The sequence below is a fragment of the Geotrypetes seraphini genome, chromosome 9 (assembly GCF_902459505.1).
Source record: "Geotrypetes seraphini chromosome 9, aGeoSer1.1, whole genome shotgun sequence".
NCBI classification, from domain to species: domain Eukaryota; kingdom Metazoa; phylum Chordata; class Amphibia; order Gymnophiona; family Dermophiidae; genus Geotrypetes; species Geotrypetes seraphini.
In genome coordinates this window covers 48,889,959-48,906,391 of record NC_047092.1, presented here as the reverse complement: position 1 = coordinate 48,906,391, position 16,433 = coordinate 48,889,959, and the positions used below count along the sequence as shown (strand labels likewise).

Below are 16,433 nucleotides of genomic sequence, written 5' to 3'. Positions count from 1 at the left end.
CCCCTCTATCCCTTTTTCCAGAAGGAAATTGTCCAATCCTTTCTTAAACCCCAGTATCGTACTCTGCTCTATTACGTCCTCTGGAAGGTGGGTAAAGAAGAACTTCCTGGCATTCGTTTTGAAACTGTCCCCTTTCAACCTTTCCGAATGCCCTCTTGTTCTTTTATTTTTTGAAAGTTTGAAGAATCTGTCCCTCTCAACAGTCTCTTCATCTGTTAACCGCACTGAACTTCCATGGTATTGCGGTATACAAGAATAAAGTTATTATTATTATTATTAGTGAATTTTTTTTAGAATTTTCCAATTAGGGGTCATGGCATGGGTGGAGACTGGGGGTGGAAATGATAACCAGTCAGTGTGTTAAACGTAGTGCATGCTAACTGGCTAATGGAATGTACGCAGGAACACTTAGGGCCTGTTTCTATAAATGGTGCCTAGGTTCGGCGCCGCTGGGCACCCTCATTGAAGACGCCTAGCGATACCTAACCTATATCCGTGCGCAAGTTAATGTTTTTTTAAAAATTAACTAATTGGCATGGTAATTGACCAAGCCATTAAAAAACAATTTTAAAAAAACAATTAAAGTTACGCATGGATATCCATGTAATGCCTAGCAACGCCTAAGTCGAGGTGCCCTCTGATACCTAATGACACCTAATTGAAAAGTAGATGTGGTTAGGGGCAGAGAATAGATGTGGTAAACTTAGGCATCACTAGGTGTGCGATAGGTGCTGGTAAATTAGGCCAGGTTTTAATATTGGCACCTAGCTGAGTGATGCCTAAAGACACCTAGGCGCTACAAGGCATGATTCCATAAAGTAACATAGTAGATGACAGCAGATAAAGAACCAAAGGGTCCATCCAGTCTGATTCAATTTAAATTTTTTTCTTCTTCTTAGCTATTTCTAGGCAAGAATCCAAAGCTCTGCCTGGTACTATGCTTAGGTTCCATCTACTGAAGTCTCCGTCAAAGCTCACTCCGGCCCATGCTCCAGCCATCGAAGACTTCCCCAGTCCATCCTCAACCAAACGGCCATATACAGACACAGACCGTGCAAGTCTGCCCAGCACTGGCCTTAGTTCTTCAATATTTACTATTAGTTTCTGATTCTAGATCCTCTGTGTTCATCCCATGCTTTTTTGAACTCCGTCACCGTTTTCCTCTCCACCACCTCTCTCCGGAGCGCATTCCAGACATCCACCACCCTCTCTTAGTGGTTGATTGACAACCATGCAGACCGATGCCTAAAAGTTAGGTGCTGTTTATAGAATCAGGACCTTCTAAACAGGAGGCTGAAAATGGTCCTGCATTAACCTCTTGCAAGTACTACACAGTTTGCATTAATGCACAACTCTAAGAAAAAAACCCATAAAGGGCATGTCCCCAAAAAGGTGCCACATTAAATCTGGGCTTAGCATGTGGAAAAATCCTTTGTTACAACATGTTAAATCCAGATTTAGAGATCAACAAAACATAAGGACTTGTAATGAGATAATATCTACAGAGTAATGAAGAACTCTCAGATACCTGTGCTGTTAAATCATAAACGATTTTTTTCTTAACAGCAGAAATAATAATAATAATAACAACAGTTTATATACCGCAGTACCGTGAAGTTCTATGCGGTTTAATACATAGTGGTATTTTGGTGTCAAGTGGATGTGGTGAAGAATGTCATTTTTTCTGAATTAAGTTTAAGCCTAAAGTTTGTCATCCATTGCTCCATCACGTTTATGGCTTCTGAAGCTTTGGGAATAGTTTCAGAGACAGAATCAGCGAATGGGATGATAATCGTAAAGTCATCTACATAACTAAATAGTTTTATCCCCAGCTGGGTTAGTTGCGTGCCCAGTGAGGACATGTAGACGTTGAAAAGCAATGGGGATAGTGGAGACCCTTGTGGCACACCGGATGGATTGCTCCAGGTGTCGGAAAGCTCATAATCAAAACGTACCTGATAGGTGCGGGATATAAGGAAGCCATGGAACCAGTTCAGCACCTCATCCCTGATACCAATAGCATCTAGGCATTGTAGCAGTTTCCCGGTACAGGTTGAAGATATCATTCATTGAGTTCTTCTAGTTCTTTTTACGTTTTTGTAAAGTGCAAATGATTAGTGCAAACAACTTAAATATAAAGTGCTATTGTGCTACTAAAAATCAAAACTGCACTTCTACTCCTCCATTGGTAAAAGCCTCATATTAAGACCCCTGAAGAAGCCGTATTTATGGTGAAACGGGTCCCGTTGGGCACAACCGAGCATAACAAAGGTAAGTGCAGTTTTGATTTTTAGTAGCACAATAGCACTTTATATTTAAGTTGTTTGCACTAAGCATTTGCACTTTACAAAAACGTAAAAAGAACTAGAAGAACTCAATGAATATCTTCAACCTGTATTTCTGCTGTTAAGAAAAAATCGTTTATGATTTAACAGCACAGGTATCTGAGAGTTCTTCATTACTCTGTAGATATTATCTCATTACAAGTCCCTATGTTTTGTTGATCTGTCGATTTGTGGACTTGTTTCCATTGTGTATTTTTAAGTCCAGATTTAGCACATTTTATTATAAGGACCTCTGATCTAGTCCTCCATCTACATGTTTCTAAGACTGAATGCTGTTCTCATATACCATAATTTAACATTTAAAAGTCAAAATGTAAGAGAAAAAAAGCTATCACTCTAAACAAATATACAGAAGAACTCAACTTTGAAATTAAATCAAACAGCAACAGAAAAATATATTTTAATATTAATAGTCCAGATTCAGTGAGCCTTTTTTCTCACAGAAAAACTCTCTTTAATGTCTCTTTAAAACATGTAGGATTCTTGAAAAACTGAAAAAGAAACATACTCAAGCACTATAACTAAATTTACCTGGACTCTATGAAGAGAACCTATAGTTTTCATCCCTTACTGTTCTGCTAATTTTATAAAATGCAATGGAAGAGTAGCCAAATGGTTAGAGTAGTAGGCTGAGAGCCAGGGAAACCTGGCTAAAATCCCACTGTTATATTTGGTGATCTCGGAAAAGCCACACAATCTTCCATTACGTCATATTTTCAAAGTCCTCCAGGACTAGGAAAATGCCTACTGTATTTTGAACTGAATGGTGTGAGCTAAATCCAAATCTTATTTCTTCATATATTTTAATCAGTATTTTATTGTCATTTATCCTAATAAATAAATAACAAATCCAAAACAGAAGATGCTTTACAGGATAATGACAAGCTGCTTTTATTCTGAGGTAGGCTGGAACTAACTGTATCTAATATGGTCACTGTAAAATTACTTTCCGTTCTGTTTTAATTTCAATTCTCAAAAGCAAAAAAGAGAGAAAAGCTAACTACATATTTATTTACCTTTTGCTATTGAAGCGGGATCCCAGAAATTGTCTGTGGTTATAGATTGAAAGCACTCAATATTCTTCAGATTAGAACAATGTTTGCACCTAATAATTATAAAAACAACCATATAATCACAGTTTATTTATTACTATATTTTTACAGTAATGTCTGCTCACTAACACAGTTTGGATGAACCATACAGAATATCGGGTAGCTTTTTAGGCCATTATTATTGATTTGGCCATTCCTTGTATACGTTGCCACGATGTCCTTGGAGGGGCACAATCGAAAGAAACGTCTAAGTCTGTTTTGGGCCCAAGTTGCTAGTCGCCCAAAGTCGGCAGTGTCTAAAGTCCATTCTTGAAAAATACGTCCAAAATATTTTGTTTTTTCAAGAGTCGTCTAACTGTACGTCGCTGTTTGACCACCCAGTGCTAATTCGTCTATCTTTATACCCCATTCTCATCCAAAAATTTGTCCAAGTCAAAAACGCCTAGAAAAGGACCTTTTGAACGTGGGAGGGGCCAGCAAAGTAATGGACTAGACACTTAGACATAGCAACAAAGTAGTGGGGCACCTTACAGGGCACTGCTGCAAACTTCACAAAAAAGGGTGCCACATACACATTTCACCATAACTCCCTTATAGGTCATGGTGAGTCCCCCCAAACCTACTAGACCCATCTGCCTACAACACCAATAGTCCTAATGGCTGCAGGTGGCACCTATATGGCAGTACAGTAGGGTTGGGGGGTGCACATGTTTCACCATGAATGCAGTGGTTAGAGTGGCTTATGGCCTGGGACCTCCTCTCTATGGTTCACTAGCCCCCTCCTACTACTTAAGCCACCTCTGTGCTTTTCTACTAGGCTTTGCTATGCCAGGTGCTGATGTTATGGAGGCAGGTATCTACGTTTTTATCCCGATTTTTATGGTGTTGGGGGGGGGGGGTGGTCAGTGATTTATATGGTGTTGGGGGGTGGGGCAGTGTGTGGGAGTCTGGTCACTCTGGATAACTCTGCTTATCTGGTCACTCTGGATAACTTTTGGCACTTAGACCTGGTTCAACATGGCCTAAGTCACAACGTACAAGTTCCGTCCAGGCAGCCTCGTTAAACTTTCGGTTATACTTGTAGTATGACTAAGTTTAGATCAGTATTAACACACTCAATATTAGCAGGATTTTATGACAGCTCCAGCAGAGATAAGTACCCCTCTATTTATGTTTATCTAAAGCTTTAGCTTTAGCTTTTTGAGCCTTTGCAGGCTATATTGGTAGGAAGGGAGGAGTGCTATGATGGATACAAGCCAGAACTGGTAGAGTCCTGTGCTCTTCATACCTTGATTTCATATTGGCTTTAACTGAGCACTACTAATTAAATGATTATATATTTTTAGAAAATTAGATATTTTCTTTTTGGAGAAGGTAAGTTTAGATCAGCCCACGTTTGGTCCAAATCCCACCCTCACCACTCCTCCTAAAATGCCCCTTTTAGCTCTGGTCATACAGCAGCACTGAAAAAGCCTAAGATATTTTAAAATACGTCTAAAACCCAATTTGATTATCGGCACTTGGACGACTTGTCTTACTGATTGTCCAAATGCCAATTTAGGCCAGTTTTTAGACGTATTTCCGTTTTGATTATGAGTCCCTTTATGTTTTGTTTTATTTATTTATATTACCTTTAAAAGTGGACTAACATGGCTACAACACCTTGTTACTAAAGGGTCCACAATCGGAAGTGACTGATCAATTCTAAATCAAAAATTATATCATTGATTAGAATTTCAATAAGGTCAGTTTCCAAAACAAGATTGGACAACAGGTTACTTATATGAGGACAACACCCTCAGTAGTTTCATTAGCTCACTTTATTGTGCTTTGGACTACTTTGTTTAGGTTTTTATTTTGTTGTACAATTCATTCCCCCCTATGTGACTTTTTCTACTTTAGAGAATAGTTAAGCTCTGGAACACGTTGCCAGAGTATGTGGTAAGAGCAGTTAATGTAGCTGGTTTTAAAAAAGGTTTGGACAAATTTCTGGAGGAAAAGTCCATAGTTTGTTATGCCACTGCTTGCTCTGGAATCAGCAGCATGGAATGTGCTACTATCTGGGTTTTTGCCAGGTACTTGAGTCTTGAATTGACCACTGTGGCTAGATGGATCATTGGTCTGACCCAATATGGCTATTCTTATGTTCTTGCCCATATGTTTTCACTTGCCCTATTATATTTTATATACTGCCTTGATATCTGATGATTTGGTATATAATAAAACATACACATAAATAAATATACCACTTAGTAAAAGAGTCTGTTTGATGGCAGATAAAGACTTGAATGGTCCATCCAGTCTACCCAACAGTCACATGCATTATTAATTCATGATTAAATTGACTTTCTTTGACAGTTCTGGGACATAGACTGTAGAAGTCTGCCTGGTACTGTCCTTAGGCTCCAACTACTGCAGCTGCCATTGAAGTTTTCTCCAGCTTATCCAAACCATCTTGTCATTTGCGGGATACAGATCGTAAAAGTCTGCCCAGCACTGTTCTCAAGCCCTTCACAGCTCATCCTAAACTGAACTGTTATATACGAAACACAGACTATACAACACAGACTCTCCCTCTTCTCTGCACCAGGTCCAACATCCTTCCATTTGGGTATCTTCCATTCCTCCCATTTTCTAGTATATCATTTTATCCCAGGACAAGCAGGCAGCATATTCTTAACGCATGGGTGACGTCACCGACGGAGCCCCGGTACAGACACTTTTAACTAGAAAGTTCTAGATGGCCGCACCGCGCATGCGCGAGTGCCTTCCCGCCCGACGGAGGAGAGCGTGGTCCCCAGTTTCTTCGTTTCCGCAGAGCGAAGAAGACGCATGTGCTTTCAACGACTGTTGAAATCTCTGTTTTTGCCTTCCCGCTCGCGCTATTTTATTCCTTTTTTTGTTCCTTTTCCTTCGGATTTCGTTTTTCGTTCTAACTTGCAAAAAAAAAAACAACTTTGTTTTTTCTTTATTTTTCGGGCCGGCCCCGGCGGGGCCTGTTGACACCATACAGGCCTCCGGTTTTGATTTTGCGGAGGCCGTGTTCCCCTTCATGCCCCCTCAGCCGGGCTTTAAGAAGTGCCAGCGGTGTGCACGACCGATATCTCTCACTGACCCGCACAATTGGTGCCTACAGTGCCTGGGTCCAGAGCATCGGGCTGACACCTGCACCCGCTGTGCTACTCTTAAAAAACGTACTTTGAAAAATAGACAGATCCAACAGAATATCCTTTTCGGTACCGGATCTGCCATGGAATCGGCCGCGTCTGCCTAGTACTGGCCTTAGTTCTTCACAGCCAGAGTTGCCATCTAAGCACCATGCGACATGTCAAACACACATGTAACCACTTACATTTTAATTTTTATAACATTTTTTGTCTCCACCACCTCCCTTAGGAGGACATTCAAGGCATCAACCAGCCTCTCTGTGTAAAAGAATTCTTCTGGCATTATTCTTCAGTCTACCACCCTGCAACCTCTATTCATATCCTCTAGTTTTAACATTTTCCATTCTCTGGAGAAGATTCATTTCTACATTAATCTACCTGTTTACATTAGGACAGATATCAATTACTTAAGGTTTCATAAAAATTTGAAAACTTTTTCATATGACGTAATATTCATGTTATGATGGCATTTTAATTATTGATTGTTTTTGTATTTTCCCATAGATTTTACAGACTCTTTGAATGTAAATTGCCTTGAACCTTTTTGGTATAGTGCGATTAATAAATTGTGGATTAGATTAGATGAATACCTTTCAAGTGACTAAGGGCTCCTTTTACAAAGGTGTGCTAATGTTTTTAGCCTACGCACCGGATTAGCGCGTGCTGTAGCGCGAGCTACCCGAAAAACTATCGCCTGCTCAAGAGGAGGCGGTAGCGGCTAGCACGCGTGCCAAATCCGCTAGCGCGCCTTTGTAAAAGGAGCCCTAAGTGTCTGTATCATATCTCCCCTTTCCCTTCTCTCCTCTAAAGAACATATTCAGGTCTTCCATCCCCTTTATGTACATCTATTTGAGCAAGCCACATACCATTTTCGCTGCCTTCTTCTGAACCACTTCAAGTCATTTTACATCCTTAGCCAGATAAGGCCTCTAAAACTGAACACGGTTCTCATTTAAAACAATGAACACTATTTACTAATAATGCACATTAAAGCAGTAACTCATTTACTTAAGGGCATTCTTGGGAAGTTACTGTGTTCAATCTCATAATGAGGTGGTTTAATTTATTACATCATTCTCCAACACCCTCCATTCTCTTACTTACCCATAGTACCATTTCTTGCCTTGAATAAGATAGGGAGCTGTAAGGTCTATTAAAGAGAGATGTTCACCATTGGATAGCACAGGAATAACACTGCCAAATCTTTGTGAAAGTTTGTAAACCTCATGTAGAACTGCACCTAGTAAAAAGAGAAGCATTAATCTGGAAGAAAATTGGAATGCTCCAAAGCAATATAACTGTCTTACTAAATTAGTGCATCAAAAGTAAACATGATATTGTGAACAAGTAAGAATAAAGGAAAACTGTTTTACAAACTACGTATGATATAGTGAAATGTTTATATCTCAATTAAACACATGCAGCTGTATATCAGAAGAAAACAACAAACAAACTGCAGGTAATGTACAAGATGCAGGCGTTGTTTATTAATAAAAATGCAGTGACATATACAACCTTATAGCCAACCAAGGGACCCGACACGGTCCGTGTTTCGGATAACACGCCTTCCTCAGGGGTCCATGGTGGTTAAGGTATAAAGTAAACCACATAAGAGATAACCAACAAATGCCAATATCGAACAAATATGGTCGAGCAAGTCCTGCGCGGTAGCAATAAAGGGACGCCCATGTTTCTGTGAGATCTCTATTTAAGTTTGTAGCCTACAGTGGCGTCCCTTTATTGCTACTGCGCAGGACTTGCTCGACCATATTTGTTCGATATTGGCATTTGTTGGTTATCTCTTATGCGGTTTACTTTATACCTTAACCACCATGGACCCCTGAGGAAGGCATGTTATCCGAAACATGGACCGTGTCGGGTCCCTTGGTTGGCTATAAGGTTCTGAATTACTCTTTTCTCACAACCATTATAGTGGAGGCCCATGTTTGGACCTGGCTGAGGTGTGCGCTTTATCAGCCAAAAATTCAAGCAGGGAAACACATGATTTCCACCCCTAGGGCATTCTTTGACCCTTCTCTAGGTAAATGGATAATATTTGGTTGCATTTTGACTTAAATTGAGAAAATATAACACTTTAGCTGCCTGGAAATTAAAATCAATTTCTGCACATAAAGCAATGCTTTTTATATGGAAATAGGCACACATTAAAAATGCATATTTGACAGGTGTGTGAAGTTATGCATGTATAGCCTTACACACATAACTTTACACTGTGATAGGGCTGGGGTCTGTCTAGCATGTCAGCGATTTAGCTTTAGCCACAGGCACAAGGCCCAGCGCTACCTGAAGCACCACACAATAATGGCAACAGAGGAAAAGGGGGAAAAAATGTTACCCACAAAATACATCACAGTTCTAACATATATTGTTCAGTTCAACTTGCACTGGATTACGAATGCAGCCTCATTGGCTTACCCTTATTTGGGCCCAATCAATTCAAAACACAGTTCATATTAGAATGACTTCTCTCACAGGTTAGAAAAAACAAAAAAATTATTTTCCAAAGCCCAGCTGCTATTTTTAGCTCAGTCTCTGCAGCTTTCTGGCTCTAAAAACCAGTGTTCAGGAGCCCCCAGACACCAAGGCTGCTCCTAGTGGCTACCCTGTTCTGACTCTTCTTTTTGTTGGCTTGTCACAATTGCGGTGCTTCAGTTAAACACATTTCAGGAAGTTTCTTCCATCTGAACTACATATTGCCCTGCTGGCCAGTTTTTAACTATGGGCAGGGGAATGGGGAACCGTACCACCCTTTATGATTTTGATGGTCTTTATCCCTCCCCGGGTTCCCTTTAAGAATTCACTTTAAGGGCTCCTTTTCCCTCTGCACGTAAGTCAATTCTAGCCCATCCCTCTTCTACTATGCTTCAACAGTATACAGGGATCCTGGCTTTATCGTTCATAGTATCAAAGACACACATTCATCCCGTAAACATTCATTCATAAGGACATTATTACTTCCTTACAGACTTTTATACCATCATCTATTCTGCAGTCAACTTGCACCACCTTTCCCCCACCTTCTACTGCTTTTGGATTCCAATCTATTTCATGGTCACTCTTTATGTCAGAGAAATTTTCTCCTATCTCCATAGGCATTTCTGAGGACACACTTCTTCCCTGAGCATCTTCCAAATAACTCTGTGTGAGCTGTTTCTTTCTCCCGGCTAGCTGCTGCCTTGGAACTGTGCTTCTAACAGCTTTATTGCACCCTGGAATAAAGTGCTTATGGGGCAGAGGCACTGGAACTGGGCTTTATGCATAGTGTTGTATGCTTCTCTGAAGTTTTCTCCTTTACAAGTTCCTGATTTCCTGCCTTGGTTTCCAGCTGAGTTTCATTTATCTCATTCCTGCCTTGCTCCGTCTCTCTAGGCAACTATTAGCTGAGCATGTCTTTCTGCTCCTCCCCTTTCTTTAACCCTTGCTGTGTCAGATTGCTTGGGTAGGGGTTTAGTCTGTGAGCTTGCAGTATGTTTGTAAAAGGAATGATAAGGGACTATAGCAAGAATCCTATTCTCTGCAGTATCCCCTCTGATCTGCCCTCCTTGTCTTCCCTTAGGGCTAGGAATAGACTTAGTTGGTAGGTTTCTCTCTTTATGCACAGCAACATTTTCCTTACTGGCTGAGTTTAAACCAGGATCTTAACCATTGACAGTCTCTTCCCTGCCACAACATGCATAACACCTGCTGAATGTTATAATAACCTATTTCTGCATACCTATGAAGCGTTGATTTACATGCAGAAATAGATTTTAAAATTGCTTCAAATACTCATTTTTAAAATTGCTTGCCTAGTTAAAAACAGTGCTCACATTTTCAAGTAAAAAAAACCCCAAAATTTGTACATTCTTTCAAAAACTCTATCATGAAATAATCATGAAGTAGGAAAATGCACTAGTACAAACTCATCTAATCCATATTGATACTTCAGATTTGATTTTTTACCTAAACAAAAGAAACATGTACAAAAATAGAGGAAAAGCAAGAAAATCAGATTTAAATACAGAAGATTTAATAATAAAACAAGTAGATAAAAAAAAAACATTTTCAGATATGACTTCTAGAATTCCTATTTGTTTGACCTATTTACACCATTCTCCTTTCAGTGTCAACTGTGGTACAATAGTGACATCCAGAGGCTAATTTAACTAAAAACATCCAACCAAAGACCAAAAACATCCTGTATAAGTGTACTTATGAGAAGCCAACAATCACATCCACAATATACAGTACAGTATAATCCTGTTGTACCGGACTCACTTATAACGGAATCTCGCATATAACGGACGAGGTCTGCTGGTTCCAGCCGAGTGCCATTATAAACATACAAAAAATCATCAGATATAGTGGACTCGCATATAACGGACTTTCGGATATACCGGACAAGTATTTTGGTCCCCAGAGCTGCTTTTAGCTGTAGTTTTATTCGGCTATAACGGACATGCAGGCTCCACCTACAAGGCATGTGGCATGCCGGTGATATAGTATCAAAATGCAGTCCAGAAAAAAAATTGAGTATTTTTCTTTCCAGTACAGTGTTCTGATTTGCAATCATTTCGTGCCATACCAATATTTTGCGGAGTTTTGTTATTGATTGCTGATATGCTTGTGCAGTGACTACTGTTGATCGATTTACATTGTTTCAAGTTGTCCTAAATAAAATTTTAAAAAAATGCAACTCTGGATATAACGAACTGTTTTTGCAGGTCTCTTGAAGTCCGTTATAACAAAATTATACTGTATCTAAAAGAAATATTGCTAACACCAGCTTTTTTTGTAAGAGGATAATACATTGCATACTTATGCATATGAAGTTTATAAAGACCTAAGTATGAAAAGCTGTTTTCTGGATAAATGCAAGTGTTTTATTTCCATGAATTTCAGCCAATATAAGAAAAATTTTTTCTTCAATTATCATACACCTAATGCATAAATGCCTTTCAGCATCAACTATATACATCCTATGGCTTTCTATAAAGACAGTTTGTTGAAAAGTATTTAACAGATTTTGAAACTCACCACTTCATCTGAAAGGAAAGAAAGCACTGGAACCAGCTTCACAGAACAATCTGATCAATTTGAACACCCCTCTCGAAATTGCTACTTACATTATCAAAGCTGAAATTCAAATTCTAAGCTCAAGCAATAAAAACCTGCATTCTGTTATCAGTCTCTCTCTACTTTCCGTCTTACTATGATGACACAATTGTGATGCATACAACATCTTACCTTCTATCATAATTAAGGAATCCTCTGGCGTTTGAAGTATTTCATCTTTTTTTACAAAATGTACAACTAGTTGTCTTTCTCCCTGATTTTCTGCAGGCCACTCTGCAGATTGATACCAGTATGTGTTTTTCAACTTTGGCGTTGGATGCCTGGCTGCACAGTCTCGTAGTATACAATCCAAGTCATCCTCATCTGGAACTTCTTGCCTGAAAACAAGTAATCAAAATATGTCAGCAACTATTTTGACATGCTCTCATATATTTCAAATCTGGCAAAATGTGGCCTCAGGTACACCTCCTCCACCCTTAGTAATGTTCAATAGAGGTAGGGATACCGGTGTTTTTAGTCCTCATTGGCCCACATTCTTTTATTGCAGTTATTTAGATAAACTTTTTAACTTTTTTATCCACCATAATCTTTTTAGAAGTTTCCTTGAGATTATTCTATTTAAACATATTCAAATAAATTGTATACTTAGCTTAGTATGCTACTGGGTTACATGATCCCTGGGTTACATGATCCCAGGATCATGTAAACCATCATGTAAACCAGTAGCATACTAAGCTAAGTATACAATTTATTTGAATATGTTTAAATAGAATAATCTCAAGGAAACTTCTAAAAAGATTATGGTGGATAAAAAAGTTAAAAAAAAAGTTTACCTAAATAACTGCAATAAAAGAATGTGTCGCCATGAAATTTCCCATCCGTTGAAAATCAGGAGTGGGAAAATTCATGGCGACACCAGAAAATATTTCTTCACCGAAAGTGTGGTTGATCGCTGGAATAATCTTCCACAACAGGTAATTGAGGCCAGCAGCGTGCCAGATTTTAAGAAAAGATGGGATTGGCATGTGGGATCTCTTCATGGAGGTAGTTAGAGGGTGGGCCATTAGTGTGGGCAGACTAGATGGGCCGTGGTCCTTTTCTGCCGTCATGTTCTATGTTTCTAATGTGGGCCAATGAGGAATAAAAACACCGGTATCCCTACCTCTATTGAAAATTACTAAGGGTGGAGGAGGTGTACCTGAGGCCACATTTTGCCAGATTTGAAACATATGAGAGCATGTGGAACAACTTGTAATTTTGTGGAGAGGGATGTTGGATATTGTGGAGGTTGGATGAAGTATTGGAGACTTGTGTTGTATAACTCCCAACCATTAATGAAACTGAGTTAAATAGTGCCATCTTTAGTGTGAAAGCAACTATTTTGAAGCAGTAGGACGATAGCCTAGAAAGGTATGCAACCTTTATAAATCTTGTGTGTTTATATGAATTTTGATATGGAGATTGGTTTTATATATGTTAGGTTGTAACTTGCCTTGATTTTAGGCGAAAAATAAATTTTAAAATAAATAAATAAGTACTTCTTTAACAAAACAGGCAAATAATTATTTATTTTCTTTCCAGATGTCATAAGTGCAATATTTAAGTGTCTCTCCTTAGATTATACCCAAGCCTAAATATAGAAGTGGCTAACCTAAACAGTTCTTTTGTTTTAATTGTGTTGTGACCCACTCTAGACAAGTAGTGTGCTCATCGTTATTCTTTTAAATTCTTTCTACATTACATTATATTGATATCTTTAAACCCACCAATACTTTTCAGTTCTAGGCAGTTTACAACAAGAAATTAGCCTGGGCATTCCCAGGGAGATTACAAGGTTAATAGCTATAGTATGCGTCGGGATCTGGGAATGGACGATATGGTTTGGTTAGATCATTTGACAAATTTCTTGAATAGTATGGATTTCAGTTCTTTCCTGAATGTTTTGTAGTTGGGCATCATGGTCAGCAGATTTGAGAGGTGGTGGTCTATTTTTGCTGCTCTGGTGGCTAGTAGACCGTCATATATTTTTTTGCTTTGCATGCCTTTGATTGGGGGGTGGGTAAAGTGTGCTTGAGTTCTCCTTAGTCTGGATGTGTTTTTCCAGATTAGGCGGTTGTTCGGATAGCTTGGCCCATTTCCATTTAGGACTTTGAATAGGGTGCAGTAGAATTTGTGTTGAATGCATGCTTGTACTGGGAGCCAGTGTGAGTCTTGGAAAGCTGAAGTAATGTGGTCGTATTTTTTCAGCGACTATATTAGTCTTAGGGCTGTATTTTGGACTGTTTGTAATTGTTTTAGCAAGTTGGCAGGGCATGACAGGTAAAGTATGTTACAGTAGTCCAGGAGTCCTAGGATTAGCGCTTGTACTATGAGTTTGAATTGTTCGTTGTTGAAGCATTTCTGGACTTATCTTAAGTTGCGCATGGTTGCGAATGCCTTCCGAACCGTTTTGCTGATTTGAAGTTGCATGGTGCAGCCATTGTCTATTTTTGAACAGTGTTGGTGATAGTGGGGAGCCCTGAGGGACTCTGCAAGGGTTGTACCCCCTTTCTCCATTGCTCTCGGTTGTCATCATATTCTGTTTTATGCCAAATTCACTCTAATTGTCTAATCGAGCATTTCAAATCGCAAAGTTCTTTATCATACCACTCATCTGATCTTCTATCTCATTTTTAATGTAAATGCTTAGGCGCTATATCATCTAAGATAGTCAAACTTGTATCATCCTAATGTGAATAAAAATTTGAGGGAGTGTGTCATAGAAATAGATTCATACCGTAACAAAAAATTAGCATGATTTATAAATCCTTTTGATAAAACTTATTTTTTAAAATCTCGATCCATTCAATATTTTGACCATAACCATTCTGCAATTCAACTCACAAGTAGGGGGTATAGAACCTATTTGTAAGGAATCGTATGCTGTTTGCACAGGAAATGTTTATTCTGCTTAATATACCATAGCAGTAGTATCTTTCTATCTCTGCCCACTGTTTTTATTAATTTTTATTTCTTAATTTCTCAATTTTTATTTCTTAATAAACTTATACTTACAATGACTCACACTTTGGGCAGTACAGCTTTACAGACTGATTAAGCTTCTGGGGTTGATATGATTTCAGTTTAACTCTAACACGATACTTCTGTGGTGCTTTGTTATTCAATATGGTCTCCAGTGAGGTTTTCTTTAAATGCTGATGAGCTGTGAGTACTGTGTGGAAAAGCATAGTATAAAAGAAAATAAAAATCCTACCAGAATAATATTTTCAAATCCAAACATACATGTAAAACAGTATTTTACCTTAGCTGAAGTTTTTCCGACCATCCATTTGTATAAAACAATGAAGAATGTAAACCTTGAATTTGGAAATCAGAATTGCCATAAAGTAAAAAGAGCTGAGATGGGAATCCAGAAGGCTTAGTACTATATTTTATTTAATCCCTTGATTTTAGGGATCTTTGAAAATCTTAATTCATCAAATCTTGTATTAGCACCAAACTAACATTGGCTAAAAAGATGGACTTATGTCATCCCAGAAACATTTATTTAACAGCAAATTTCAACGCTTTCTACTTAGATGCAAAATCTGCAGGTACCAAAGCAAAAGACTCTGTGGAGGGTTGATGTTCCTGAGATGGACTTTATTATTAATTTGACTTGATAATCCACAAAAAAACATAAAGGACCCAATCCACTAAAAGTGTGGGACCCAACTTATATCTAATTTTCAAAGCGAGAGAGAAAAACTGTCATTAGTTTGAGCTACCTGCAGACTTCTGCATCTACATTTTGTGCAATAAAATTCTTCCCATCCAGGTACCACCCAGGGAGCAGGTGAAACACAGCAGTGCCTGCTAAAACTTCTATTGAAAACACATGTTTCTCCCCCATCATAAATTCTGTAATAACCACATATACTTAAGAAATAATTATCTCAATGCAGAGTATTTAAGGTACATTTATTAATTGTTTTCCACACATATTAAATAGGCACGCCAACAGCATGCTTGGGTGGAGCAAGGAATGTGCTACTATATATACAAAACAATCAAAAGAGGAACTGGAGAAAAAAAATATATAAACATCAACTTTCCAAATACTCCAGTAAAATACTTGTGCTGGGAGTTTGTGCACTCAAATGCCTAACCCCTGATATCATCAGACATATATAAATTGAATTCCTCACAAACATCAATCGTGAAGGTGCAGGGCAAACTTTGCTCTGGAACTATGAAGGGGAGCTTGGGTTGCTCACTCTCCCCTCCATACTTCTATCATAGGCAAATTGGACCATGATGTGTGACTTTAATGGGTAATTCAAATCAACAAAAGCAAACATTTTACTATGACATGTCACCAATCCCATATTGATTTTTTAGATATCAGAATGAATTTACGTGAAAGGGGATTGTCAACTACCCTGTACAGAAAACCTGTATCACGTAATGCCTTGCTCCATTTTGGGAACTTCCACCCCTACAAATTACGATATAATTCGCCAATTTTTAAGGGTACGCCGGGTAGGTTCATCTTTGGATGACTTTAAACATCAGGCTCGGGCATGAGAGCAGAGATTTAAGGTGAGGGGATAACCCCAAAATCTATTAAACAGGCCTATTTGAGAGTTAGGTTTGTGCAAAGAGATCTGTTGCTTATAGAGGGGACCAGAGATGTGAATGTAGGGGGGCTTACATGTGCCCTACTATACTCTCAGGCAGCCATTAAATTGGTAAAGATTATGAAGAATTTATGGCATATACTAAGAATCCAGCCCCTCCCCCACCCCTTCCAT

General features: G+C 38.7%; 1 protein-coding gene across 1 annotated transcript in view; it reads right to left on the bottom strand.

Moving 5' to 3' along the window:
• POT1 (protection of telomeres 1) overlaps positions 1 to 16,433 on the bottom strand; it is a 195,574-nt gene that overhangs the window by 15,732 nt on the left and 163,409 nt on the right. The window contains 4 exon segments of the mRNA XM_033959136.1: positions 3,362 to 3,450; positions 7,669 to 7,804; positions 11,812 to 12,017; positions 14,695 to 14,851. Coding sequence (XP_033815027.1) covers positions 3,362 to 3,450; positions 7,669 to 7,804; positions 11,812 to 12,017; positions 14,695 to 14,851 — 588 coding nt within the window.